The sequence below is a fragment of the Nuphar pumila genome, chromosome 3 (genome assembly GCF_984573655.1).
Source record: "Nuphar pumila chromosome 3, dmNupPumi1.hap1.1, whole genome shotgun sequence".
Classification (NCBI taxonomy): Eukaryota; Viridiplantae; Streptophyta; class Magnoliopsida; order Nymphaeales; family Nymphaeaceae; genus Nuphar; species Nuphar pumila.
This window is the reverse complement of record NC_143251.1, coordinates 118,983,714-119,011,657: the sequence shown is the minus strand read 5'-3', so window position 1 is coordinate 119,011,657 and position 27,944 is coordinate 118,983,714. Positions and strand designations below refer to the sequence as shown.

The 27,944-nt window shown below is 36.4% G+C and overlaps 1 protein-coding gene across 1 annotated transcript; it reads left to right on the top strand.

The window, feature by feature from the left end:
* Positions 1-1,224: 1,224 nt before the first annotated feature.
* LOC149843458 (putative NADH kinase) lies at positions 1,225-27,944 on the top strand. The gene is made up of 5 exons (XM_090001842.1): positions 1,225-1,329; positions 2,735-2,980; positions 3,157-3,237; positions 27,174-27,325; positions 27,404-27,944. The coding sequence occupies exons 1-5, from the start codon at positions 1,225-1,227 to the stop codon at positions 27,756-27,758; spliced, it is 939 nt and encodes a 312-aa protein (XP_089857968.1). The 3' UTR covers positions 27,759-27,944.

The window sequence follows — 27,944 nt, the reverse complement described above, 5'->3', positions numbered from 1 at the left end:
TTTATAATTAAAACTTGTCGAAACTTTACATAACCAACTCTTTTTAGATAATTGAGGTGCATCGACACCCCCAAATAGACAATAGACAGGTAGGAATGCATAACGAGTCGAGCTAGCTCGGGCTCGACTCATTTAAGCTTAGCTCAAACTTGTTTGGGTAGATAAACAAGATGAGCCAAACTTAATAAAGCAATCAATCTCAGTTGAGCTGGATTAGCTCAATTAAACTTGGTTTGTGTAGTTATATAATGAGTATAGTATATGCACAATTTATGTTTGCAAATGTAACATATCAAATGACTTTGCTCATATAAGTAAGATGTTAGCCTTTTATAGAGGATGTAGGTAGTTTGGAACCTATTCTTTTAAGTGCAGTTCAAATTTTTTTAAATAAAGAATGGTCAGGTCAAGTCAAGTATGGACAAAAGTTGTTTCAAGCTCGGCTCGAGCTTGAACAACTATTTTTTATTTGAGCCGAGCCAAGCTCAACTCGTGTGCATCCCTATAGGCAGGTTTACATTCATAACCAAAGGAAGAAATCAAAAGCTCCTCAGCATAAGCCCTAAGGGGTTTGGTGTAGTGTGATGGGGCTTAGGCAGCTAAGCCGGTGCTCTAGGTTCTAATCTCATGAGCATCATCATCCCCTGCTGTGTTGACTCTCTAGGGCCGAGAAGTAAGCCCTTGGAGTTTTACGCTGCCAGATAATGATCGTACGTACAGCATGCAGAGGGAGCACGACTAGCTCTATGCTTATGAGTAGTTTCTCAGAGAAAAAAAAGCTTAGCAGCATAAGGACATGCCATCGAGGGATCCGTGTCAATGCAACACAAACACAGCAAGTCGGCATGAAACGTGACACGTTACGGCACGTATATATAAATTTTATTTTTTTAATAATTTATAATGTGCGCCACTGCAAGTTACTGTGGTACAGTATCACCATAGAAGTACTATTTATATTTTGAGTAAAAATATATGTTTTTTTATATTAGATTATCAAAATATTGAATAAATTAAGTTTTTTTATAAAAAATCGTATCCTCGAGTCCTAAGTTTCAAAAACATTAGCCAACTGCCGTCCTCTACTCGTTCGTATCCGTGTCTTCATGACACGGCCTCAGGTTCATTAGGATTTCGGACCCACAAAGGCAGCACTTCTTCTGAAAAAGGCTTTCAAACTCGGGGCCTTGAAAATTTGCGAAACCGCAGGAGCCAAATGCTCGCATGTCGCGGCTTAAGGTGCTCTTGCTCACTAAGCCCTTCGATGTCTACCTCGCCAGGCGCCCGGGAAACTACCTCTCCTCTCTTTCACCATCCACGGTTCAACAGGTAATCCGATGCAAAACCATGTATTTACTTGCTCACCTTCTGATTTTTTCCAAGTACCCGCATGGAAAAACTTGCACCAACACCTCGTTTCCTCTTGATTTCGCCCCCTGCTGTGCATAGTTTGTTTCGTTTCTAGTGTATTTCAAGGCAATATGCGTGCCTCCGAAGTACCCACATGGGAAAAGCTGACGAAAATGTTGTTTTGGTTTGATTTCTTTGGGTGTATTGCATTGGTTTATGCATTTTGTAATGTCTTCTCTAATTTAAGGATTATGGGCACATTACAGTCTTTGTAATTTTGTGTCTGTTGCACATTTGAATGATATTTGCAGCTTTATTTTGTTTATTGGACTTTGAATCAATGGTTTTGTGGGCTGTGACTGGTGAATAGGTAGCGTTGGGTTCTTCATGTATTTTCCTTGGTGGCAGACATTGGCTGGTTTGTTGTTTCAATTCAGTTTATAGCCATGTCTTGTCGTTGAATTGGAATGTGTGTATGCAGCGAACTGTTCTTTTGCTAACGTGAAGAGTTATTGGGGAAATTCGACATTCGCCACTCGAAATGTTGATGCGTAGCTTATCAATCCTCGGAGTGGGAACTTGGATGATATATGTTCATGGTGGGTATCATTTATGTGTTGGATTCCCTGCAGCTTTTGGTGCAGTCCGTGGTTTTATTAGAGACAATGTTTGCATTGTGGGATCCGTATTCTCTGTTAGGAACCCATCTATATGATTCGAAGTACTCCAGTGCACAAGTCAAGCAAGCTTGACAGAACCATGAATCATGACTGGATATTTCTTATTCATCTCACAACTGAATTAGGCAACAGGGAGCATGGGATTGTCCATCTACCCATGTCAAGACCTAGTTGATTGAAGTTTCTGCAAATTCACCACTAAATGTGACACAAATCTCAAGTGTACTACTATAATGTTCGAGAAGGATGCATGGATGATCTAAGGAACATGAGCAGCATTGTTCCTCGTTATACCGATCTTGGCTTTTGGACAAGCTTCATCAGCTTTTCTTTTGTGACCCAACCATTAATGCCTCTGCCTTTGACTTTTTTATGTTCGGTAACTTGTTGGAGCTCAGAAGTGGTGAAACTAGTTAGTCATTTTTCCAAGGTGTAAAGCAATTTTGCAATTTATGCCAACTATTTTGATCTTCTGATTCAAAGTAACTGTTCTAGTTTTACCTTTCTAAGTTAAAAATACAAGCAACTTTTTCCTAGCTTGTGACTCCTAAGATGATTCATGAAAGGGTGTCTTTGAAACCCTCCCACAAGCCCCACTTCCATTCTTTCGCCCTCCTTTCTTTGGTTGGCCTTGACCTTGATTACATTTTCTTCAAATGCTTTGTGCATACGGACTTGTCTTACATTTTCATGTTGGCTTGCAGGTTTTAATTAACCTAGAAAATAGGAGAGAAGTTCATAATAATGCAATTAAACTATGTCAAGATGTGTTACGCCGTAAATCACTTGTTTGGGAGACTATCATGCGTAATGAACTATCTGAACATATTCATCATGTTGATCTAGTTGTGACGGTTGGTGGTGATGGCACTCTTTTGCAAGCCAGTCACTTTATGGATGACTCAATACCAATTGTTGGGGTTAATTCAGATCCCACACAGCCTGAGGAGGTATGTTATTAACCTCATAAATCATTCTTATAAAGCCCACTATATCTATGTAATTTGAGATGAAACTCTAGCCATTATTGAGATGGCTAATTTATTCATTTCTCTTGTTTAAGTTAAACCAAAAATTATTTTTCTGAAAGGGGCCCAAATTATTGATAAGTTATCCACTCTTGTAGGTTGAGGAGAAGAGTGATGAGTTTGATGCTACAAGAAGCACTGGTTATTTATGTGCAGCAACTGCTGGGAGCTTTGAGCAGGTATTGCTTTTATGAGCTAATCAAATTTCTTCTGTGCAGTATGATCATGTATTCACTTATGCTTGATATTTAATCTGAATCTTTTCTTGGAAAGACTTTTAGTATGAACCATGAATGTATTATGCCTATAAAGAAACAAAAATCTTTCAATCATACTCAATATGCTCACCAAAGATTCAAAAGAACACGCACTAAAAGTGTCCACAAAAGGGCACACTCATTACCAAACCCACACAAGGGGTATTTCACAAGAGAACTAAATATAAATATTATTTTATTCATCACCATGCAAGAAGCATTGTCTACAAGAGAGGGAGAACACCCCTATTTATATATAAGCAAGAGGCAAGAAGGAGAGGGATTCAAAAGAGTTGTTGGACTAGCTCCAATGGCTGAAATTAGAGCTGTTAGACTAGCTCCAATGGCTGAAAATAGAGCCGTTAGAGCTAGTCCAACGACTCCTTTGACTAATCAACAAAGTGTTGACTAGTCCAACTCTAGTTCTAAATGAACTAGATAAAGCAACAAAATATATACATCAATAATATATATATATATATATATATATATATATATATATATATATACAATTTATCACTCCTCTTCAAACTTACGACATGATAACCAAAAGTTTGTCTAAGAGAAAGTGGAATCGGGGCGCAACGAGAGGTTCAGTAAAGAAATCTACTAACTGATACTTCGATGTAACTTAGGGCAGATCTATGGTCCCATGTAGATACTCCTCCTCTCGAACATAGTGACTGTCCATTTCGATATGCGTAGTACGTTCATGAAAGATATAATTGTTGACAATGTAGATCGCACTCTTGTTGTCACAATATATACGGGAGGCTCCTGTCACTTGAACTCCCATATCATCCAGCAACCTTCTGAGCCAGACTACATTCATCGTTGTGGTTGTCATGGCCCGATATTCAGCCTCAGTTGATGAAAGTGAAACCTTTGCATCACAACTAAATGAGAGATTCACCTAAAAAACACAAAAACCAGTGGTTGAATGCCTGCTATTGGGATCTCCTCCCCAATCAGCATCAATATAAGCAATTAAATCTAAAGAAGATGAAGCAAACAAAAAAAGGCCTCTAGAAAGAAAGGTTTTAATATATCTAATAATACGCAAAATTGCTACCATGTGAACAGAAGTGGGAGCATGCTGAAATTGGCTAGCTGTGTGTACAACGTGCGTTATATCAAGTCTAGTAATTGAAAGATAAGAGAATGCTCCACTAAGATGTCTGTAGGGAATAAGATCTTGAAGAAGTTCTCCATCATCAATTCACATCTTGGTGTTGGCGATCTAAGAGGTATCAACTCTCTTATCATCTGTGATTAAAGACCTCGAGACAATGTCAAAAGGAAATTTAGACTGAGATAATAAGTATTTGATGCAACTTTTCTTAAAAATATTTTTCAGAAGGGATTTCCAATAAAAATAGCCATTGTAAACCGTGTATCAAATTCTAAATAACCAGTTTACACTAGTGGTGAAGTCCGGGTTGAACTCAAGGAACGGGTTTAACACCTCGTACTCCAAACAAAACATTCTTTATTGCCTTAAAAAAAAGAAAGTAAACAAAGCGCACTAAACCTATTACAAAGGATCCGAGCATAAATAAAATTATTAACCCAAATTAAATAAATGGCCTAAGGCCCCAAAAAATGAAAAATAAAGAAAATAAAAAATTGCATGGATTCGTTTGCTCATGATCTAGCTCTTGTTCTTCGCACATGTATGGTCCTGGTATGCTTGATGCTGTCGCGTTCCAATGGAAATCAATAAGCTCGCACCTACCTACAAAACTCAAACCATACAAGAACAAAGCAACTAGACTATCTATTCTAGTTACGGTTAGTTGCAATAAACTAAAAAGTGAATTGAATCTAAATAATAAAAAGAAATCTATATATATCTAAATCTAAGGAAAGGAAAAGTCTAAACTAAAAAATTTACTTAGCACAGCAAAACCGTGAGCTACTAAATTAATCTAATACCGGAAAAAATTAATAACTACTAACCTATCACTAAACTAACAAAAATGAATAATAACAAAAATTGAATCACGCAATCTGGTTCAGTCGTGCCCTGCTAAAAGAATATTCTGCAGATTAGTCGACAGATCATGATATGCAATCAAGTTGCAAATCGATTATCAATCAGGCTAGGCTGACTGTGCAGTTGGCTGGGTCGGGCTGGCTAATCTGGGCTAGCAGACCAGGGTCGACCTGATCAGTCAACTGATCAGGTGGACTGATTACAAATCTGATCGCAGATCTACTGATGATGGCAGATCAGGTCTGCCAATAATGGCAAATCTGATATAAAAAAACCAGCCCTTAATTTTTTTTCTCTTTAACAAAATAAGAAAACTACACTACAATGTTGAAATGACTAATAAAAACAAATTAATGTATATACAACAACTACGAAAATAAAAACAAAGCTATATGCATTCAAAAATTCAGATAATATCTACAAAATGTGAGTAAATTCAGGAATAAATATCCAGGGTTTTAAAAAAAATGTGAAGTAAATGGGGATTTATAAGCTAATATCCACAAAAGAAGCAATACTATATAAGCAATGATGCACAAAACAACACTCCCTAAAAGCTTACTCTAAATGCAATATTTGAAAAAGCTTATAGGACCTTAATCCTAATTCTAAGGTTTTAATCATCTGATTTCAATCAAGATACGCCGATATACTCAAGTCGAAACTCGAAGTACGTGGCATAGAAATTTCTTCGGTTCTAAGGCAATGGTTTCCCAACATCCTTGTGCGCCTACCGATATACTTCAGACTATGGCCCTTAGTACGTGGCGGAGGGGGGTGTTAACCCAAATAAGTGGTTCAGTTGTGAGGCTCTCTCCCAAACTATGGTTCAGTAAGACAACCTAGCAACGTGAAGACTGAGACAATATAGGTGAAGATGTTTTTGAAAATATGTTCAACATGCAAGAAATCAGATGACTCTAATACAGAGTTCTAAAGAGATAGAATTTAATAATAAAGAAGCATACACTTGCATATATTGTTTTCATTCAATCCCTAAATTGAGGAGAGTTGTATTTCAAACCTAAGTCTAAGTGAGTATGAATAGATCTTCTCAATATGGTCCTACCAAACCATACTTAGATCCTATATGTATAATGTCAGCTAGGACAGAGTCTAGGCTCCTAAGGTTTGCATGAAAATGAAGCTGACATTTGTAGAATAAAGACTTAGACAATTTTAAGCAAAGCAAAGGCATTTAATTCGACCAGACGAAGACGAGTCCCATCACGGTCGCCACTTCTGTGATCGTTGCAAATTTTTTTCTTTTTATTTTTCTCTCTTTCTTTTTCCTTTCTGCCCCTTTTCCCTTTTTGAAGGGGATAAAAGAGAGAAAGAAGAGAGAAAAGAAAGAAAGAAAGAAAGAAAGAAAGAAAGAAAAGAAACTCTTTTGCAAGGTCTCACTTGACCTTTATTTGAAAAAGATTTTGAAATTACTCGCCTCCGTTTTGAAAATTTGGGGAAAATGATGGAGAGACGGGATTTGCTCGTCGGTACGAGGTTCAACCGTTCCTGGTGCCTTTACCAGGGGTAATCGAACTAAGGATCAAATTCATGCCTTTTGCTTTGCTTAAATTTGTCTAAGTAATTATTCTAAAATCCGAAATGCACATCGAATCATGCTTGTATAATAAAAATGCAAAGATGTATGCTTTTGAGAAATGCTTCAGAAATCTTGGATTTTCCCAAGTAATTTTGAAATAAGTTTAGAAATGGAGAATAAAACTTGAATTCAAACTTGAAATTTGAAATCAGAAGGGAATTTTAGAAATTGGATTGAATTTCAAAGTAAATCTCCAAATTGGAATCTCAAAATAAATTTCAAAACTTTGATTTAAAATTGGATTAAAATTCAGGACTTGAAATAGAATTTGAAAATGGAAATAGAAATAAAGAATTTGAATGAAATTTGGAATTTTAAAATGTGAAATCCAAAAATGAGAATTGAAAGTTGGATTTTTGAAATAAGATTCAAAACTAAATGAAATTTGAGGATAAAAGATGAATCTGAATTGGTGAATAAAAGTTGAAAATGATATGAGAAATATATTTGAAAATTTATCTCAGAAATCACTTGGATTTTTGGAAGATGATTTGAAATAATATGAAAAAAAATGCAATTCTATCCTAAATGATGAATGTCTTGAAGGAATTTAAAGATTGAGATTTAAAAAACATATTTTATTTTTTAGGAGAATTGAAATAAGATTAATATTATAATACATTAATGACTATGGTCATAAATATATTATAATATAATCTGTATTTCAATTCTAATAAAGGATAAAATAAAGTTTTGGTGCCTTTACAGGTTTTAAAATAAAATTAACTTTCAATATATCCATAACTATGGCTATAAATATATCTTAAATTAATTCACATATTAAATCCTGATAAAGGAAGACAAAAATGTTTCAGAAAAATATGATGAAATAAAGTGTTATTCCATAAAAGATAAAAACTCTAAGTATTGTTCACATTCTGACTATGGCCATAAATGTGAATCATTTACTTAGAATTATTTACCTCTTATTAGAAAGGTGCACACGCCATTCGTGTTTCACCATTGTGGTTTTTAAAATAAAAATGAAAAATGGAATGTCACAGGTAAATTATGAGAACCATATGCTCATGCATTCTATTTTAAGCTGAAAAGGAAAAATTCTCATTAATTCAAGTTATTACAACCTTCAAATTGAAATTAAAATGATAAAATCCTAATATAGGAAGAAAACCAACACTTCCTACATATTTTCTGCAAAAACCAAAGTTAACACAAAACAAAACACAAAATATGAAAAGGAAAACTAAGGGGCTGTATTGAAACTAGAATGCATGTGTAGATATGCTCATGGAAATGCAAATATGATGATAGTATGTATATAGCATGCAAGGAACACAATGATATGAGGTAAAAATGAGATGCTATGGCTATGCAAAGGCGAAATGACCTATTACTGTGTAAATGTGAAATGCAGAGAAGATGAAGTATGAGTAGAGTGGTGATGGTGTGATGGGAGATGGGAAGAGACAAGTGGTGACCAACATAATGTGAATAATGAAATGAAGGTGGTGCTATAGGTGGAAGTTCCACATTGCAGTGCTATGAAGGTGTGAAGAAGGTATAACTGTGAGTGGAAATTGGAATGCTTAGATGACAGGGGACACAGTGAAGGTGGTAATGCAGGTGCTGTGTGGGGAACACAGTGGTCTGTGGTGCTGTATATAGGTGCTGCAGCTGAAGATGAAGTGAAGATAGTGTGGTAAAATGCTATGCAGGGATGAAGTGAGTGGGTGCAGCATGCTTGCGCAGGGTGCCGTGAGGTGGTGGTGTAATGGAATGTGCTGTGCTCTGAGAAACTGTGGCACAGCCGCACAGGGTGTAGTAGCATACTGTAAATGGTAAAGATATAGCAGTGAAGTTGCTGTAGGTGAAGTAGCAGGCGATATGCAGGGGATAGGTGTAAAGATGCAGGAAATGAGTGCTGATGAAGTGTAGTGCAGCAAATAAGTGATATAATGTGTTTGAAACAGCTGGTAGCAAATGAAAATGAAGTGAATATGCAGATGTGAAGGCAGCGAGTGCAATAGTATGTGTATGTGAAGAAGATGTGAACATAATGCAGGTGAGGTGGGAATGTAAAGGAAATATAGATATGCTGTGAGATGATGGAGTTGAAGCTGTGTCAGTGAGTATAGTTGCTGCTGGGAGTTGTTGGAGTGTATGCAGTGTAGTTGTAGGTGTGCTGAAGGTGTGTGAGAGTGCATGACAATATGCTGGATGAAGTAACAGGAAAAATGCAGTGAATAAGTGTGATGCTACATGTGCTGAAGATAAGAGATGGGGAAAGCTTATGCATGTAGGTGGAATGGGCAATGAACGTGAATCATTCAATCCAGGTGTAGGGATCATCTGACTTGAATGCCTTGATGTACCCAATAATGATAACACATTGCTTCCAGAACCAACAGAAATATTAGAAAGTGATTGCTGATATCCATTAGGCAGTAGTCCATCAGATGAGTTGAAGGAATTACGCTGCATTCAACCAACAGACCCATTAGCAGTTGGCAACAAACTCCCCATGCCAACCGAGTTTGGAACCATCAGGCTGGTATTGTCACTAGCAACCATAGAATTATCAACAGATGGGACCACAGAATTTGCATTTCCGCTTTGTGGCATACTAGCCTACGCTGCAATGTGCTGGTATCCATATACTCCTCAGAAGAATCATTCCTAAACAGTGCTAGCTCCAATCGCCTCGTAAAATCAGATAATTTGTGCCCCCCATTCATTAGCCTGAGGTTGCTGCAAAAAAAAATCATGATTTCTTCTGCTACATGGTTCCGGGTAGAATCAATATCAGGATCAACTCTCCCTGAGCTTTGTAGATTTCCCAAATTTTGTATCTGGGGAGGAATAGAGCTAACATTTTGCTGAGTTAAAGCAGGCAACTGTGGACCTGGTTGGCTTTGGTGATGCTAGTTCTGATATAGATATCAAGCCCTTAGCAACTAAAGAGCTCTACAAATTTGAAAATGGATCTGTCGTGACTTCTACAGAATTTGAACTCTGTGATGAGGTACCTATCATGGATGATGCTACAGGAAGTGTAGTAGTGTAATTGTGCTTACTGTGAGAAGTAAGAGATGGGAATGAAAACCTCAGCATAAGTATCATGAATGCAAGTTGAAATTCTGAAATGCTAATACTGAAAACAGAAAATGGAATATACAATAACAGGGTAAAATGCAAACATAACTGAATGTGATATGCTATCAGGGACTAGGCTTAAGAAATAAGTTGAGAAAATGCCTCATAAATGTTGAGATTAATCAAACTAAGAACGATTTTGGCAATACCCAATTATTTACTTTGCCCTGTGCAGCAGCTAAGACTTCTGAGTCACCAATCACGTTGAGATCATATCTCGAAATGTTCATTATGCTTAGAAGAGGCAGAACTAGGCATTTTGACAGAACAAAAGTTAGAAGAGTTATTCCAGGGTCAGGAGCAACATGGGAATTCAACCAACTTGAAGGCAGATTTATCCTGATATTTCCAGAGCTTGAGCTCTACGATGAAGCACCTGTCATCGATGAGGCAGATGGGAGGGCTTCATAATAAAATTAAGCCAGAAGTCCCAAGTGCTGGAACAGGGCACGGGATTTCACGTTTTTACCCCACCTGGAATGCGTCGTATGCCCAAATCGGATGCTGAGATGGATTTTACATGAACTTGATGACCTTTGATTCATTGGGAGGCCCGATTGAATTTGGACACAGGGGATGAACACCTCACACAATGCATTATAGAAGGGAGACGATGACCAAATGAAATACATAAGATGCAATATGCCGGTGCAAGAGGAAGAAAGGATGCTGGATGCAAAACCCACACACGCGTGATGCTAAATGGATATGATTGACATGGGCATGAGGTTGGATCAAAAGGCTAATAAGCATACGATAAGGCGAAATCAAATAAATACGATGTATGGATGAAACCATGCTACTGGAACATTATGAGTCTAAAGATTGCCATAAAAAGAAAAAGACAGACAATGGTTGAATCAGTGATACGCGTGAGAAGTGACTGATCTTGAAAATAAAAAGGGTGCTATCAAAACTAGAAATCAAATGCAAACGGATAATCAGAGTAAAATAGGAAATCAGATATAAGCATAGAAATCAAAGGTAATGTTGGAATGCAAACATTCCATTGCTGTAGCAATGGGTAGGTCGACACTGCTATATGCAGGTCGATCCTACCATTTATGTCTCACGATGATAAAAAAAAAATGAAGAGAGGCTAAATCAAACAAGGAAATGCTGTAAATAATAGAGGAAAATGATTTACAAAAAGGGAATGGTCACTTACCGTGGCTTGCCTGGCTCGGAGAAGTGAATTCTCCTTTGTTCTGCCGTTGAATTTCTTTACTGATTGAAGAAGAAGAAGAGGAGAATACAAGAAGAAAGGGAAATCAAGAAGAGAAGAAGGAGAAGGGATGATCGTGCGCAAAGGGAGGGGTGAAGAAGCGATCGTATGAAGTGTGAAAGGGAGAGGTGAAAACGGATGAGTCAGATGCCAGAAGGGTGGAGGGGTGAAGACGATCATTTGGACTCGACCCTGCGGCTTAGTTTTTATAACGGAAGGCCGTTGGAGGTTTTTCGAATTGGGTCCTCCAAGTTTTGAAAAATTTCGAAAAGAGGGCTCATTTACAAGTTTTTCTTCAAAATGGTATAAAAAGCTATTTTTTTTTTCTAAAATCTTTTATGTTTTTTTGAAAGAAAACCTAAAGATACGAAGGAAATACGGGAGATTTTTAGGAAATGGAGTCCAAACGAGGTTTTTGAAGTATTTTTGTAAAATATTTATTTTAAAACTTGAGGTTTTCATAAAAGAGGATTTTGTGAAAATATAGGGTTAAATTTCAGAAATTGGGTTTCACAACGGGTCTGGATCCGATATTTTGAGAGAATATTGGGTTTGGATCTTGAATTGAGATTGGATCCAGATAAAATATATGAGAAAATACAAAGAATTGATTTTTTGATTTTTTTGAAAAATAGAAGATCCAGACTCAGAATCGGATTTGGATATCAGATCTGGGTCCGAGATTGGATCAAACATGGGATTTGAATTTGGATTCCAGTGAATCCGAGAAATGAATGGAATTTTGATAAGAAATTGACCCAATTTATTCAGAAGTTGGGGGTCAGGGGCAAAAAGGGAATTTTTAATTTTTTTGGAAAATTTGGGGTGTTCACACTGTCCCATCTGAGTCTCTAGTTTTGCTATTAACTGTGTGGGAGTTCAAATTTTTCTTTATGTCTGCAAAGGCCTGAAACATTTTCTCTTCAAAGGTTTGACTTGACGTAGGCTCTTGAGAAGGAGGCGGGCTACACATAGGCTGGGCTTGAGGAAAATTCGGTCCTTGATAGCTTGGCTGATAGGTACCTGACCTAACTTGGGCCTGGGGGAGGAACAGAGAATTGTTGTTGTGGATTTCTCTACGAGAAGTTGGGGTGGTTTCGCCAGCCAGGGTTATAAGTGTTGGAAAATGGGTTATTCGCGGGCTTGGCGAAACCTTGCACCACCTGAACTTGTTCATGCACAAATTCAGGGTACTGTGACGCGGCAGGACAATCTATAACATGGTGTGCTAGGGTAGCACACAACGCGCACACCTGCATAACTTGGGTGGGATTTGACAATGGCTGATCCAATTTTTGGGTCAGAAGGTCAACCTTGTTTTGCAACTCAAGGTTTGTCCCCACTTCGTACATAACAACTTTCTTAGCTCCCCCAGCGGCAAGTGTTGCCCTTTCTGCTCTTGAGCCCGAACCATGATGCATAGAATTCTCACTCAGAGTCTCGAATACGGCCCATGCTTCGTCTTCACTCTTGAGCATAAATGTGCCTCCACAGGCTGCATCAACCATTTGCCTATTTTTCTCTGTCAGCCCGTCGTAGAAGTATTGCAACTATTGCTATTTGGGCACCTGGTGGTGGGGGCACTTCCTGATAAGATCTTTCATCCTCTCCCACGTCTCATGGAACTGTTCTCCCTCTATTTGAGTGAAACTAGTGATAGCCTTGCGAAATTGGTTCGTCTTACCAATTGAGAAATATTATTTTTTTTTTTTTTTGCATCCAATTTCAAGTAGTAATTTGAACCATATCCAAAGACTTTAGCCAGTGTTTGGCTTTATCTTTGAGGGAGAACGGGAACAAGGTTAACCTAAGCGCGTCATCTCCAAAATTGTTGATCTTAACAGTGGAACATATCTCTAGAAACTCATCGAGATGACAGTATGAATCCTCATTATTAAGGCCATAGAAGGATGGTAACATTTGGATGAATGATACTGGCCTTAATTTCATATTGGGGGGCTCCTAAATTTGGTCTCACTATGCAAAAACCAGGATTGTACTCCGTAGGAATGAAGTACTTCCTCAAAGGACGGACTGGGACAAGATCTTCCGCCATGGGTATGATTCTACGGGATCTCCTGAAGATTAATTCAGGGTTCTTGACAGGATCTATAAGTTTAGGGCCTCAAGAACGTCGCCTTTACATACACCGTTGAGTTGAGACCCGGTGCACTGCTCGTCCTAGGGGCTTTTTATGTAAACTAGCATGCAAACGTAATCAAGCCATACTATGAAGCAAACAAGAAAATACTGGAAATAAACAACCACCACCTAAATGCAAGTATAGAGTTTGAAAGCAAACTAGATGCTCGGTCACCTAAGATGGTACCCTATTAGGTAGGCGGTACAGAAAAATTAAGTTGGTTCTATGGTTTGCACTCAACGTGGTTCTAACAGTCCTAATTATGGAACAAAAGCAAACTAAACAATCCTAGATATCAACAAAAATTAAACTAAGCAATCATAAAAATATTGCGAAAACAAACTAACAGTCCTAAATATACGTGAAATAAAGGCAATAAAGTGAGTACTTAGTCTTAAATTGCCGTTCTTCGGCAACAATGCCAAAAATTTGATGCAACTTTTCTTAAAAGTATTTTTCAAAAGGATTTTTCAATAAAAATAGTCAGTGTAAATTGTGCATCAAATTCTAAATAACTGGTTCACATTAGTGGTGAAGTCCGGGTCGAACTCAGGGAACGAGTTTAACACCTCATATTCCAAACAAAACATTCTTTATTGCCTTAAAAAGAAAGAAAGTAAACAAAGCGCACTAAACCTATTACAAATGATCCGAGCATAAATAAAATTATTACAACCCAAATTAAATAAATGGCCTAAGACCCCAAAACTGAAAAATAAAGAAAATTAAAAATTGCAGGGCTTCATTTACTCGCGATCTAGCTCTTGTTCTTCGCACGTGTACAGTCTTGGTATGCTTGATGCCGTCGCGTTCCAATGGAAATCAATAAGCTCGCACCTACCTGCAAAACTCAAAACCATACAAGAATAAAGCAACTAGACTATCTATTCTAGTTACGGTTAGTTGCAATAAACTAAAAAGCGAATTGAATCTAAATAATAAAAAGAAATCTATATATATCTAAATCTAAGGAAAGGAAAAGTCTAAACTAAAAAATTGACTTAGCACACGGTTTTCCAGATCACGATTTCCAAAAGTAGATTTTTATTTGTAACTCAATATGCAGCAAAACCGTGAGCTACTATATTAATCTAATACCGGAAAAAATTAATAACTACTAACCTATCACTAAACTAACAAAAATGAATAATAATAAAAATTGAATCACGCAATCCGGTTCAGCCGTGCCCTGCTAAAAGAATGTTGTGCAAATCAGTCGGCAGATCGTGATAAGCGATCGAGCTGCAGATCGGTTGACAATCAGGCTGCCAGTCAGGCCAGGCTGACTGTGCAGTTGGTTGGGTCGGGCTGGCAAATCTGGGCTAGTAGACCAGGGTCGACCTGATTAGTTAATTGATCAGGCTGGACTGATTACAAATCTGATCGCAGATTAGGTCTGCCGATGATGGCAGATATGATATAAAAAAATCAGCCCTTAATTTTTTTTCTCTTTAACAAAATAAGTAAACTACACTACAATGCTGAAATGACTAATAAAAACAAATTAATGTATATGCAACAACTACGAAAATAAAAACTAAGCTATATGCATTCAGAAAAGCTAATCTATATGCAGAAATATAAAGTAAAAGGGGGAGAAGAGGCTGACCTTGGGTTCGCCTTCGACGGACTGGGGAGAGAAAGGGTGATCTTCCCTCTTTTCTAAATGTGTCACGCACCTCCGATCCAAGAGAGGAGAAAGAAGAAGAGGAAGAAGAAGAAAGAAGAAAGGACGAAGAAGGGAAGAGGAAGAAAGAGCAAAGAGAGAGAGAGAGAGCAAGTGGGGGGGGGGCGTGAATTCCAATGAGGGAAGACCCCCCCTCTCTCTAAAAAAAACTATTTATAATAAAGGGTTAGGGTTAAGAGGGGTTTTATTAGAATTTTTCTAAAAAAGATTCTAATTTCAAAGATTTTAAAAAAGCCTCACTTTAAAATTTTATTCCTAAAAACATGTTAAACAAAAAACTAAAATATTCTAAAACACAAGAGGGTCAATCTGGAGTTTTAACATTTTACCCGATCCGTTCGCTCCAAATTGTTTATTTTTCACTCTAATTTCGATGAAATGCGGCACAAAGCTCTCCTGCAGGACAACACATCAAAATTGACTAAACACGGGCTTTTAACATTGATTATGCACAATATCATGCATAAAAAATATATAAAAACATGAATAAAATATGCATGATCAGTATCCTCTAGGAGAGTAAGCAACTTCGATTCTTAAGGAGTATTTCAAGAAGCTTAAATCAATCGTTTCAAAATATTTTTTGAGAAGTTTTTTAATATTTTCAACTCTCTATTTGTCTTCTCTAGTGATGTTCATGTCGTCCATATAGAGAAAAAAAATAATAATACCCACATCAAAAATCTTAACAAACAATGCAGTGTCAGTTAAACAATTTCTAAATCCAATATCAAGCATAACTCGACTAAACTGGTCATACCAAGCTTTTGGTGCTTGTTTAAGACCATAAAGAGCCTTTTCCAAACGAAGAACTTTACCCTTAAGAATATTTATACGAGCTGGTGTTTCCATACAAACTTCTTCAACTAGGTTTCCATTAAGAAAAACATTTTTGACATCCATTTGAAATATAGGTCATTTTCGAATAGATGCTAAGGCTATTAAAGTTCTAACGGTGGTCATTCTAGTGCCTGGAGCAAAGGTTTCATTTGTAATCTATGCCATATTCTTGAGAATATCCCTTGGCAACTAATCTGGCTTTATATCTTTCAAGAGTTTCATCGTTCTTGGTCTTAATCTTGTATACCCACGTATAACCTACATGTTTCTTTTGTTGTAGAATATCTTGAGTGATTCAAGTATTAGCCTTTTCCAAAAGCCCTAACTCTATTCTCATGGCTTTTACCCATTCAGAATGTTCTTTAGCTTGAGTATAGGTTGAAGGTTCTACATATGAATGAATTAATGCAATGAATGCCTTGTATTTTGGAGAAAAAGAGTCATTCGACACAAACTTTCTATGTGGTTTAAAAATCCTGGATGATCTTCTGGTTTATACTTCAGGTTGTTCAACATATTTCTCTAGTGCACATAGTTGATTAAGGTCCCTACGCCTAAAATATTGTAAATAGTTTTTATTCCTATGGGTTTGCTTTTCAGTAATTATATCACCATAACCATTATCAAGATCACATTCATCAAGACCACTATCAAGGTCACATTCATAATCACATTTTTCATAACTTGAAATAAAATCAAATAAGAATGAGTAGTCAACTACTTTCTCGGTCTTTTCAGAGTTAGAAACACTTTCCTTTTCTAAAATGGACACATTTCTTGAAACAAATAGTTTTTTACTTTTGGGATCAAAGTATCAATAACCTTTTTTATTATATGCATAACCTAAAAAGGCATAAGGAACAATTCGAGGAAAGAGCTTATCATTTTTGTTAGTAAAAACAAAACATTTGCATAAAAAAACTCTCAATTTGGAGTAATCAAGAACTAATTTAAAAACTTTTTCAACTGGTGTTATATTTTGCAGAGAAGAAGTTGGCATTCTATTAATGAGATATGTGGCAGTTAGGGTTGCTTCAGCGCAAAAAATCCTCTGGTACTTGACTTGCTATTAACAAAGTTCTAGTTGTTTTTGTGATGTGTCTGTGTTTTCGTTCAGCCAAACCATTTTGCTGTGGCGTGAGGACAAGACTTTTGATGTATGATGCCATATAAATTCAAATAATCTTTAAATTCTTTTGATAAGTATTTTCTCCCTGAATAAGTGCAAAAGATAAAATATTATTTTTAAACTTATTTTTGACTAAGTTGTAAAATATTTGAAAATGAGAAAAATCTTCAGACTTATTCTTAAAGAAGTAGATCCAAGTATGCTTAGTGAAATCATCAACACAAATCACATAGTATGATTATCTACCCTTTGATATAATTGGTGCTAGCCCCCAGACATCCGAATTATTAACGCAAGTGGTCTAGAGGAAATAAAGGTTCTTTCGTGAAATGGTAATCTCTTTATTTTACTAAGGATACATTCTTTACATTTAAAATTTTCAGAGTTAAATCTTTTTTTCAGATTTGGAAAATGTTGAATTTTGGATATATTAGGATGACCAAGTCGTTTGTGCCATAAATCCAAGCCAATTTTCTAAACATTGCAACAAAAAGCATCCTTAAGCATTTTCAAAAAATCCATGTAGTAGAGGCTTCCTTCTCTATGGCTTTCCCCAATCAACTTTCCTGAATGACGATTCTGCACCCAACAACCATTAGAAGAGAATGAGACATTACATCTATGATCAGATATTTGAGAAACTGACAAGAGATTTAAATTTAATTTAGGAATATACCTTACTTTTGGAATAATAAATCTTTTAGAATTTTGTAAAGTATTTTCAAAATTTTCAATTACTTTTATTTCATGAGATGTACCATCGGCTGTGAAAACATTTGATACGCTTGAGTTGGTATGACATTTGGATAAAATATTTTGATTGGGGATCATATGAAACGATGCGCCAGAGTCAAGAAGCTAAGAAGTTTTACCAGGATCGGAGAAGGAAGAAATCGCGGCTCCAGAGGAAGATACTCCTTTAAGAAGAGGTTGAAGAATCTCCAAAAGTTGTGACCCAGATACGGGTGCATCATGAGATTTGTTCAAATCACCTCGTTCTTGAGACAAACCAATTGAAGCCACCTTCTTTTCTTTCCTTTTTTTAAATCTAGGACATTGAGGTTTGGTATGTCACAAATAATATTTTTCTTGTCATAGTCATTGCTTTGTTTTGAATGAGGTTTGTTGTTAACCTCATTTTCTTGTTTCCAATGAGGTGATTTGTAAGGACGCGTGTAGTTTCTCGGTTTAGAGACGGCTAAAACAAAGCCGTCTTCATTTTTCAAAGGATGCCCTCTTACCTATTCTCCTCCATACTCAATTCTTCAAGAGTGTCAACAATAGAAGGATTTTTTCTTCTATGAAGAAGCTGAAATTTGGTGTTGTCAAACTCCGGTCTCAAACCATTTATAAATTGATAAAAATGTTCCAGATCAAGTTGCTTTTGTCAGAGCTCTATATCTTCCGGGCAATGCCACTTAGGCTCAAGGATAGATAATTCTTCCAAAGTTCGGACAATTCATTGTAGTATTTCCTAATACTTTTGTCCTTTTGAGTCATTGTCTGAACTTTGTTTTGCAAATTGCACACATGTGCAATATCTTTAAGGAAATACATATTCTTAAGATATTCTCATGCTTTGTTGGCATGCTCAAACTTTGCGAGACTAAAGCACTTTTTAATATCTACGCTATTGATTAACCAAGACATAATCTTGTCGTGTCACATTCTTCATTCTTTTCACTTTTTTTCATAAGTCGTTAGTGCCTTAAGAGACACTTCTTTTTCATTTTCAACCTTTGTGAGGACTAGTTTAGGCTCTGGATCAGAACCATCAACTAATCCTCATGATTCCTTTTCCTGTATGTGGTGTTTTATTATTGAAGACCACATTACAAAGTTTGTATCATTGAGCTTCAAGAGTATGATGGTAACTTTCTCATTGTCATCCATTCTTACAAAGAGAGAAAGAGATGAGGTGAAAGAGAACTAGCACAAGTGCACCACCACAAACAAACCACCACGATTACATGAGCCAACAAGCCACACTTGCACAATTTCACAAACACTTTGATTTTCCAAGAAGATATCTCTTTCTTCCTTGGGCATGGAAAACGAGGCAGCAAGCAATTTTCAAGAAACAAGAGCAACCAAGCCTTTGATACTATGTAAAGAAACAAGAATCTTTCAATCACACTCAATATGCTCACGAAAGATTCAAAAGAACACATACAACAAGTGTCCACAAAAGGGCACACTCAATACCAAACCCACACATGGGATATTTCACAAAAGGGCTAAAATAAATATTATTTTATTCATCATTATACAAAAAACATTGTTTACAAGAGAGGGAGAACACCCTTATTTATATACAAGCAAGAGGCAAGAAGGAGAGAGACTCAAAAGAGTCGTTGGAGGGCTAGAAATAGTCGTTGGAGCTAGTCCAACGACTCTTTTAACTAGTCAACAAAGTGTTGTGTTGACTAGTCCAACTCTAGTTCTAAATGAACTAGATAAAATGAAATATATATATAATATATACACATATATATAAATGTATGTATGTACAATTTAACAATGCCAGCGTTCTTGTTTTAAGTGTCACTTTTATATATTATGTGCAAAATTTATGTAGAATCATAAATGCGTAAGGTCAAGAACTTCGGTTCCTGTGCACTTTTTCAAGTGCCATAGTTTGTGATCATGTTTGTTAAGTCATGATATTGAACAATATAGCAAAGTTGGCCAACATAAGGTCTGTTTGAGATTTAGAATATTTCAGAATGGAAAGTAGGAAACTGGGTAGTTTCTACTGGAGGCACTTTTCTTCATCTCTTTTGTGCATGACAGACTGTAAATTTTTGTACAAGAAAAAGAACTTTAGAGGATGCTACTAGACAAAAGTTACCTCATCTGGATTTGGTTAATCTCTATGTTATCCCAAACTCATTTCTTTATGAGAAGAAACAATAATTTTGTGATAGGATATTTTTCTTGTGTCAATTAGCATCAAAACCCCTCATGCATCTGGGTAATTATGAACTGACCATCTTCAGGGAACCCTAACTACATGATACAAACGTGCTCTGTGCACCTTACGATTTCCTTGAAACTCAGGATGCTCTATGTGAGTTTGTTAAAGAGTATCTGCAACATGCACTAAACCAACGTATTCAACTTTTAATTTATAGAAAAATAGAATGAACTATTAATATACCCTATGTAGTTTGTATGACTTTATAAGTACAACCATAAATTTCTTGGGAAGTGTTGCAAATTCTCAAAACAGAATACTTTATGATGACATAGTACTGCTGCAACAGACTGTGGTTCTGCTTTTGAAATGGCTATTATTTGTCATTTATCAGGCAGGTAAATGCAATCGTAACTGGATATTGGTTTGATGACTTATCTTTACCATTTCTACTATATCATAACCAAAGTTATTGTTGAAAAGTCAACACATACAATACTCATGATTACTGTAAAAGGAGCCATAGTCAACCATGTTGCTTGTTGGTTCCTACTTAAATCAGTGGCCAGCAAGTTGTGGATATGAGGATATGGCCATTTGCATGAAGTTTTCAATATAACTAGTATACAAGGGGACACGATATGGAGGCCAAAAAGGAGATTCTGTGTGTCACAACCTGCAAGTTGATGCATATATAGATCAATGGACAACGAGTTGACACTGTAAAAAAATTCTAGTCTTCTATATATTATAAAAGGAAAAACCAGAGAAAATTGTGTAATTAGCAAAAAGAGTGCATTTTTTAACTGTCCAACATCCCCTCCTTCAACTTGCCAAAAAAAATGATGATGACCTGCCTGCAATAATCATGAAACCCACTAGCTCTTAACCAATGCAAAGTGACCCACCTAAAAAAAACCCTCTGAGGCAAGAAAATTAAATATCAATTGGATGAGGTCTTTTTGAAAATGAACTGGAACTATAGGGGAAAGGTACCTATGGTGGCTTGTAAGGAGACATCTGATTGGCTGAGAGAGAGAGAGAGAGAGAGAGAGAGAGAGAGAGAGAGAGAGAGAGAGAGAGAGGCTGAAATGCTGATTGTATAGCCTTGATGATAAAGATGGTAGTAGACTATGTTGACGAATGATGGTTGGTGCATGATGGTGATGACATATATTCACTGTAGCGGGATTGCGTGCTGAAAAGTGCATGATGATAATGAGAGAAATTATGATGTGTGATGAGGTTGATAAGGTGTGGATATTGCATATTAGTGTGGGGTCGGATCTGGGTCAGGATCCAGGATCCATGCCAGCAATGTTGTTTTATATTTTCCTTTGTCTTAAATTCCCCTCATTAGTTTTCTTTTGTATTATATGTAAACAAGGGCATTTCTGGTATGTAACTTAATATAGAGCTGTCAATATAAAAGGAATATCAAGAGGCACGATTTCCCACATTGGGAATCATGCATCTTCAGTCCCTACACGCTGCTGTCTTCTTTTTCTCTTTGCAGGAAATTCAGAAACCCTAATTCTAACATGGTATCAGAGCCATGATCCGGATCATAATTGGTGAATCTTTATGACCTTCAAGATCTGATCTCTTCCTTTAGGTAACCATCTATTTCTATTCCCTCATTATTTCTTCTTCCTCAAGTTTTCTTCAAATATGTGTTTTTTTCTTCTCCATTGTTCTGATTCATATCATTAATCTTGATTCCCATAAAACTTGCTTGCGTCTTCCTTCTTAAAAATTCTTGGGTCACATTTCTTTCTCAAAACGTGTTTGGGTTTTATCCTTTATAGATAAAAATCATTCAATCTTTTTTCTTATCCTTTGTCTCTTGTTTTCTTCCTTATTTTTCTGATTGATATCTTGCCTCCTTGATTGAATTTGTTCCTTTACATATCACACAATATTTTTGATATATATTGGTGGTGCAATAGCAACCCAAAATTGATGTCGATATGTGGGTTTGCTGAAAATATTCCTGCTGATAACTGGTAGTCGTTGGGTTCTGTTTTAACCCGATCTGCAAAAAAAAGAGTTTCTTGGCTTATTTTACTTCATGGTTTATCGTCTGATATTGCCTTTGCTCATTATTGTTTCCTGTCCATGGTTTATCGTGTGATATTGTATTTTCTCATTATCATTTTCTGCCCGTGGTTTATCATGTGGTCCCGTGGTTTATCGTGTGGTATTGTCCCTTTCACTTTTTCCTCATGGATTCAAATTCTTTTCAAGGGTCTATCTTTGCCAATTTTCTCAGCCAATTGATCTCTGAAAAATTGAATTCCAACTTTCTTACCTAGAAGAGACAAATCATTCCTTTTTTCAGGAGCCAGGATCTTGTTGGTCACCTAGATGGATCAATAGCTGCTTCATCTGAGTTTTGTGTGCAGGAAGTTAAAGATGACAAAGGGGCTCTCACCGCAACCAGAACAGTTCGTAATCCCGATTATACCAACTGGATGAAGAAGGATCAAACTTTAGTAGCATATATTACTTCCACTCTGTCTCAAGAAGTATTAGTGAAAATTCCAGATGACTGCAGTGCTGTGGTGTTTTGGAACACGTTGATGCTGACTTATTCTCAGATTTCAGAGGCTAAGGTCATTTATCTAAAAAGAGAATTTCATATGTTGAAAAAAAGGAAGCATCCATGTCTATTATGGAGTACTTCAACAAAATTAAGTTCATCACAGATTAGTTAGCATTGATTGGATGTGAAGCTTCTGAGAAAGACAAAATTCAACAAGCTTTAGTTGGTTTGGGACCCGAGTTTCATGTGTTGTCTACCACCTTGCAGTACACTGGGACTGTTTGTAGTTTTGATGATCTGAAGGCCAAGCTCCTTAGTTATGAGATGTTATTGAAGGGAATGTTTGACACAGGAAGGGCTGAAGCAGATTCACATGAGGTGCTGGTTATGGAAACATTTTTGAATCATGGACGTGGAGGAGAATATGGTAGAGTCCAAGGTTTTTATCAGGGAGGACGTTGAATACTTTGTACTCTTAGTAGACCTCCCTTTGCAGTAAGAGGTAACTTTAATAATATTCCTACATGCTATATCTGCAAAAAGAAGAGTCATGTAAAAGCAAAATGTTGGTTCAAGGATGACCCAAGGTATAATCCTGAAGCACAAGGTAAACCTCGGTCTAGTGATCAAGGACAAAATAAGGGACAAAATGGTCCTCTCAGGGAACTTATTTTAGTTGCACTTTCTGGGCTGAGTTTTAAACAAAACGATTAGGGTATCTGGTATATGGATTCAGGGGCTGCCAATCATATCATAGGTGATGCAGGTAAATTCTCTAGATTAATCCTTTATTCTGGTAAAAGTAATATTATTACTGGAGATGGTAGATCTCACCCCATCACACACTCTGGAAATATGCTTATTTCTCTGTCTAAATCTCGTCCCATTCACTTATCCAATGTATTGTGTTCTCTCAATATAAGAAAAAAACAGTCTCTGTTTCTAAACTTGTTGATGGTACCAGTTATTACATTGAGTTTACTCCATCTTTATGTATGAAAAAGATCTTCAAACGAGAAAGACGTTCGCTGAAGGAGAAAGATCTTTAAACAAGGAAGACGTTCGCTGAAGGAGAAAGATGTGACATGTACGTCTTCAGAGAAGATCCCTTGAATGCCCGAGCTAAATTGGATAGTCATTCAAAGCCTGAGTCCTCTGCGTGTGTCTTCAGTATTTCAAAGTCTGGTCAATCAAATGTTTGACACAGTAAGTTAAGTGATTGTGGTCGATTTTTTATTGAGAGATTAGTTTCAAATAAAATGTTGCCTAAATCTGTCTTGGATCAAGAGTTTGGTGATAATTTATGTCCTAGTTGTGAAGTTTGCAAAAGTCATGTAGTTTCATTCAATTCATATAATAAAAGTGCTTCGAGACCTTTTGAAATTATTCATTCAGATGTTTGGATGGTCATCCCCACTTGTCCCTTTGTCTAGTAGTAAATATTATGTTTAATTTATCGATGATTATTCTCATTACACTTGGATATTATTCTTGAAACACAAATCTGAAGCTTTTGATGTGTTTAAACAATTTTGTGCTTATGTTCGAACCCAATTTTCCTTGAGCATTCTAAATTTTCAATGTGATAGTGGCGGTGAATACTCATCAAAGGAATTTATTCATTATAGATTTAAGGGTGTTTGGTTGTATATGCTATGTTCATGTGGACAGCCAATTGAGAAACAAATTTCAGGACAAGGCTTATATATGTTGCTTTGTTGGATATGTTGATGACTACAAGGGTTATCGATTCTACGATCCTAAGTCAGGAAATATCAAAATCTCCAAAAATGTTATATTTGACGAGTGTAATTTTTCTAATATGTGCAACAATCATGTTTTACAGGACATCAATAATATTGAAGTATATTAGCTCTGGTTGAATGATAATTTATTTTCAGCACTCAAAAAAATTAAAAAAAGATGTGTCTACACAAGACGCAACAAAGGTCAACAATAGTCAATCCCAAGTGATCAACAACCACAATCAGATTAAGGGAGTCAACTCGAGCCGGTGAGAAGGTCAAACAAGGGGAGACATCCGATCGAAAGATGGGTAAGCTATAAAAATTTCAGTACGGATTTTCAATGTTTTCTCACCCAGATTAAAAGGCAGCAGGAACCCAAAATGTTTCAGCACACAGTGCAATCAAATAGGTGGATAGAGGCCATGAATAAAGAAATTGAGGCTTTAATGAATGTCAGACTTGGGAGATAGTAAAAAGACCACCTGATAAAATGTAGTTGGCTCGAAGTGGTTGTAAAATAAAATACTGATGGTACCATTGAGTGATACAAAGCCAAGCTGGTAGCAAAAGGTTTCATACAGGAGTATGAACATGATTATGACAAAACTTTTAGTCTTGTTGTTAAAATAGGTACCATATTATTTTATCCTTAGCGGTTGATCATGGATGAAAAATTAAGCCAATTAGATGCGAAAAATGCATTTTTGCATGGGTACCTTAAGGAAGAAGTTTATATAGATCAACCACCAGGATATAGTGAGGATGATCTAAATGTATGTTTGCATGTTAAAAGAGAGCCATTTATGGGTTGAAACAAGCTTCAAGATCTTAGTTTGAAAGCTTTTCTCTTGCGATCCAAGGTTATGATTTTCTTCGTTCTCCACTAGATCATTCACTCTTTATTTATAAAGGTAACAATTTTATTACTCTACTCCTTATCTATGTTGATATAATTATTACCGGCAGCTGTGATAAACATATTGAGGAGGTGAAAGTTTTCTTAAATAAGCGGTTTAAGATAAAAGACCTTATATTGTTAAAATATTTTCTTGGTATAGAGGTAGATCGAAAGGATGATTCACTCATCCTTACATAACATAAATACACGATGGATCCCTTAAATAAGATGGGGATGAGAGAATGCAAACCGGCTGCGACACCTGTCCCTATTCATCAAAGATTGAGTGCTAGTGAAGAACTGTACTGCGATCCGACAAGGTTTAGAAGTGTGGTTGGTATGTTGCAATATCTCACATTTACTCGTCTGGACATTGTGTTTGCTGTCAAGCAGGTGTCGCAATTCATGCATCAGCCTAGGCTGCCACACATGGAGGCTGTGAAAAAAATCTTGAGATATTCAAAGGGAACTACATGAGATGGTTTGTTTTACAGAAAAAGGATGGCAGATGAAGATATGATGATGGTTATGGCATATTCAAATGTTGACTAGGTTGGTGATCCTGATGAAAGAAGATCTGTTTGGATACAACGTTTTTATTGGGAGGAATCTTGTTAAATGCTGTAGAAAGTAGAAGAGGATTAGCTAGGTCCAGTACGTAAGTAAAATATCGTTCCATGGCTGCTGTTACTGCTTAACTGACTTGGATCAAACACCTGTTATATGATTTGAGAGAAATCGTACCCAAATCCTTATTGTTATGTGACAATCAAGGGGCTATCAACATTTCGGTAAATCCCATTCAGCATGAGAAAACAAAATATATTGAAATTGATCAACATTTCATTCGTTAGAAAGTTGAAGATCAAGAGATAGAGACAAGATATGCACAGACTGGAGAACAAGTAGTTGATTTATTTACCAAAGGCCTCGTAAAGAACAAATTTTGGTATTTGAGAGGCAAGTTGTCCATGATTGATAGCCATGTTCAACTTGAGGGAGGCTATTAGCGTGGGGTCGGATTAGGTCAGGATCCACAATCCATGTCAGCAATGTTGTTTTATATTTTTCTTTGTCTTAAATGCCCCTCATTAGTCTTCTTTTGTATCATATGTAAACAAGGACATTTTTGGTATGTAACCTAAATAGAGCTGTCAATATAAAGGAATAGCAAGAGGCATGATTTTCCACATTGAGAATTGTGCATATTCAGCCCCTACATTGCTGTTTTCTTTTTCTCCCTGCGGAAATATCAGAAACCCTAATTGTAACAATGACATAGCATGGAAGAACACATGAGTGAGTGTTTTTTCATTTCAAAAGGTGCATACTTTTTGTGACCTATGGTTTTATCAAACTCCCAAAGATTTAGGTTCTTTTCACTTAAAAAATGACCGTAAGCCTTTGTGACAAATATCGTGATATTTATAAAAACATCGCCGATATATCACGAGAAATTACCTGAAAGTTTAAAACGGCAATTTCTCGTTAGATTTTCAAACCGTGACAAATATCGCGATATTTATATTTTTAAAAGATATTTATCGTGAAAACCCCCGAGTTTTTTATTTTTGAATATTTTATTTATATTTTCTTATAAAAAATATTTTTTTATATTTTTTATTTCTGAGATTTTGCCGAAAAAACCCTAAGAATTATGAAAATTTTCAAAATCTCCCAAGTTTTTTTGCTTGCCGAGATTTTGCCGTTTTTAACTTTTGTCACTTTGCCGTAAGCATTCACCAATCACCATCTTATTTTCTACTGATTTGGATCAGACCCTTAAATCATTCTTTTGCTTATTTTGAACTCCAAGTAATGTATCCTGAGATTATACATTCATGTATCACCAATGAGAATAGTGCTCTCTCTCTCTCTCTCAATAACTTATGTTAAATTTGTGGTTATGCATACTATTTTTTTCTACTATTCTTTGATGGCTCATTGTGCTCCTAGCTATCTGAAAATGTTCACTGGGAGTTCATTCTCATGAGCACTTGAAATCTCCTCCAGGTCTTGACAGATATTATTGAGGGTACCAGGAGACCATCTGAACTATCACGAATTTTAATCACTGTCAATAATCAACGACTGCCAACACATGCCCTGAATGATATTCTTGTAGCACATCCTTGTCCAGCAGCAGTATCTAGGTTCTCGTTCAGGTAAGCTTTGTTGAGTGCTGGATATTGAGGGAATACTTTTAGTTTTAGCTATCAGGATTCATTTTTATTTGCTTTCAGAATAAAAGATTCTGGAACATGCTCCACTCTCGTAAATACCCGATCAAGTGGACTTAGAGTCTGCACTGCTGCTGGTTCAACAGCTGCCATGCTCTCAGCAGGGGGTTTTCCAATGCCAGTTTCAAGTAAAGTTCTCCAGTATATGGTAAGAGAGCCCATTTTACCTAGTGCAACTGGTCATCTGATGCATGGGCTAATCAAGTCCAATGAATCCATGCATATCTTCTGGAATTGCAACGGCTTCATCTATATTGATGGTTCTCATTTGTTTCACCCAGTCGAACAAGGGGATACCATTGAAATATCTGCAAGGGCCCCCATCTTAAAAGTATTTTTGCCATCACATCTGTTATGATCCTGTGTATATAAAATGCGTGAAATTTTTTATTATAAGTTCAAGTCATGTTTTGCTAGCTTTCTTTTCTTCTAGCAGGTGAAAAATCACGCAATTTGATTCTCATTTGGATTTTTAATAATTTCGGGCTTCTTGTTGATCCTGTATCAAATGTTTTTGGTTATGATCTCATCCTTAGCTTCACAT

Excerpts from the sequence above, each read along its gene's own strand:
- LOC149843458 (XM_090001842.1), top strand. The coding sequence starts at position 1,225 with ATGTCGCGGCTTAAGGTGCTCTTGCTCACTAAGCCCTTCGATGTCTAC. Across the intron at positions 1,330-2,734 it reads CACCATCCACGGTTCAACAG|GTTTTAATTAACCTAGAAAA; the intron begins GTAATCCGATGC and ends GTTGGCTTGCAG. Across the intron at positions 3,238-27,173 it reads CTGCTGGGAGCTTTGAGCAG|GTCTTGACAGATATTATTGA; the intron begins GTATTGCTTTTA and ends AATCTCCTCCAG.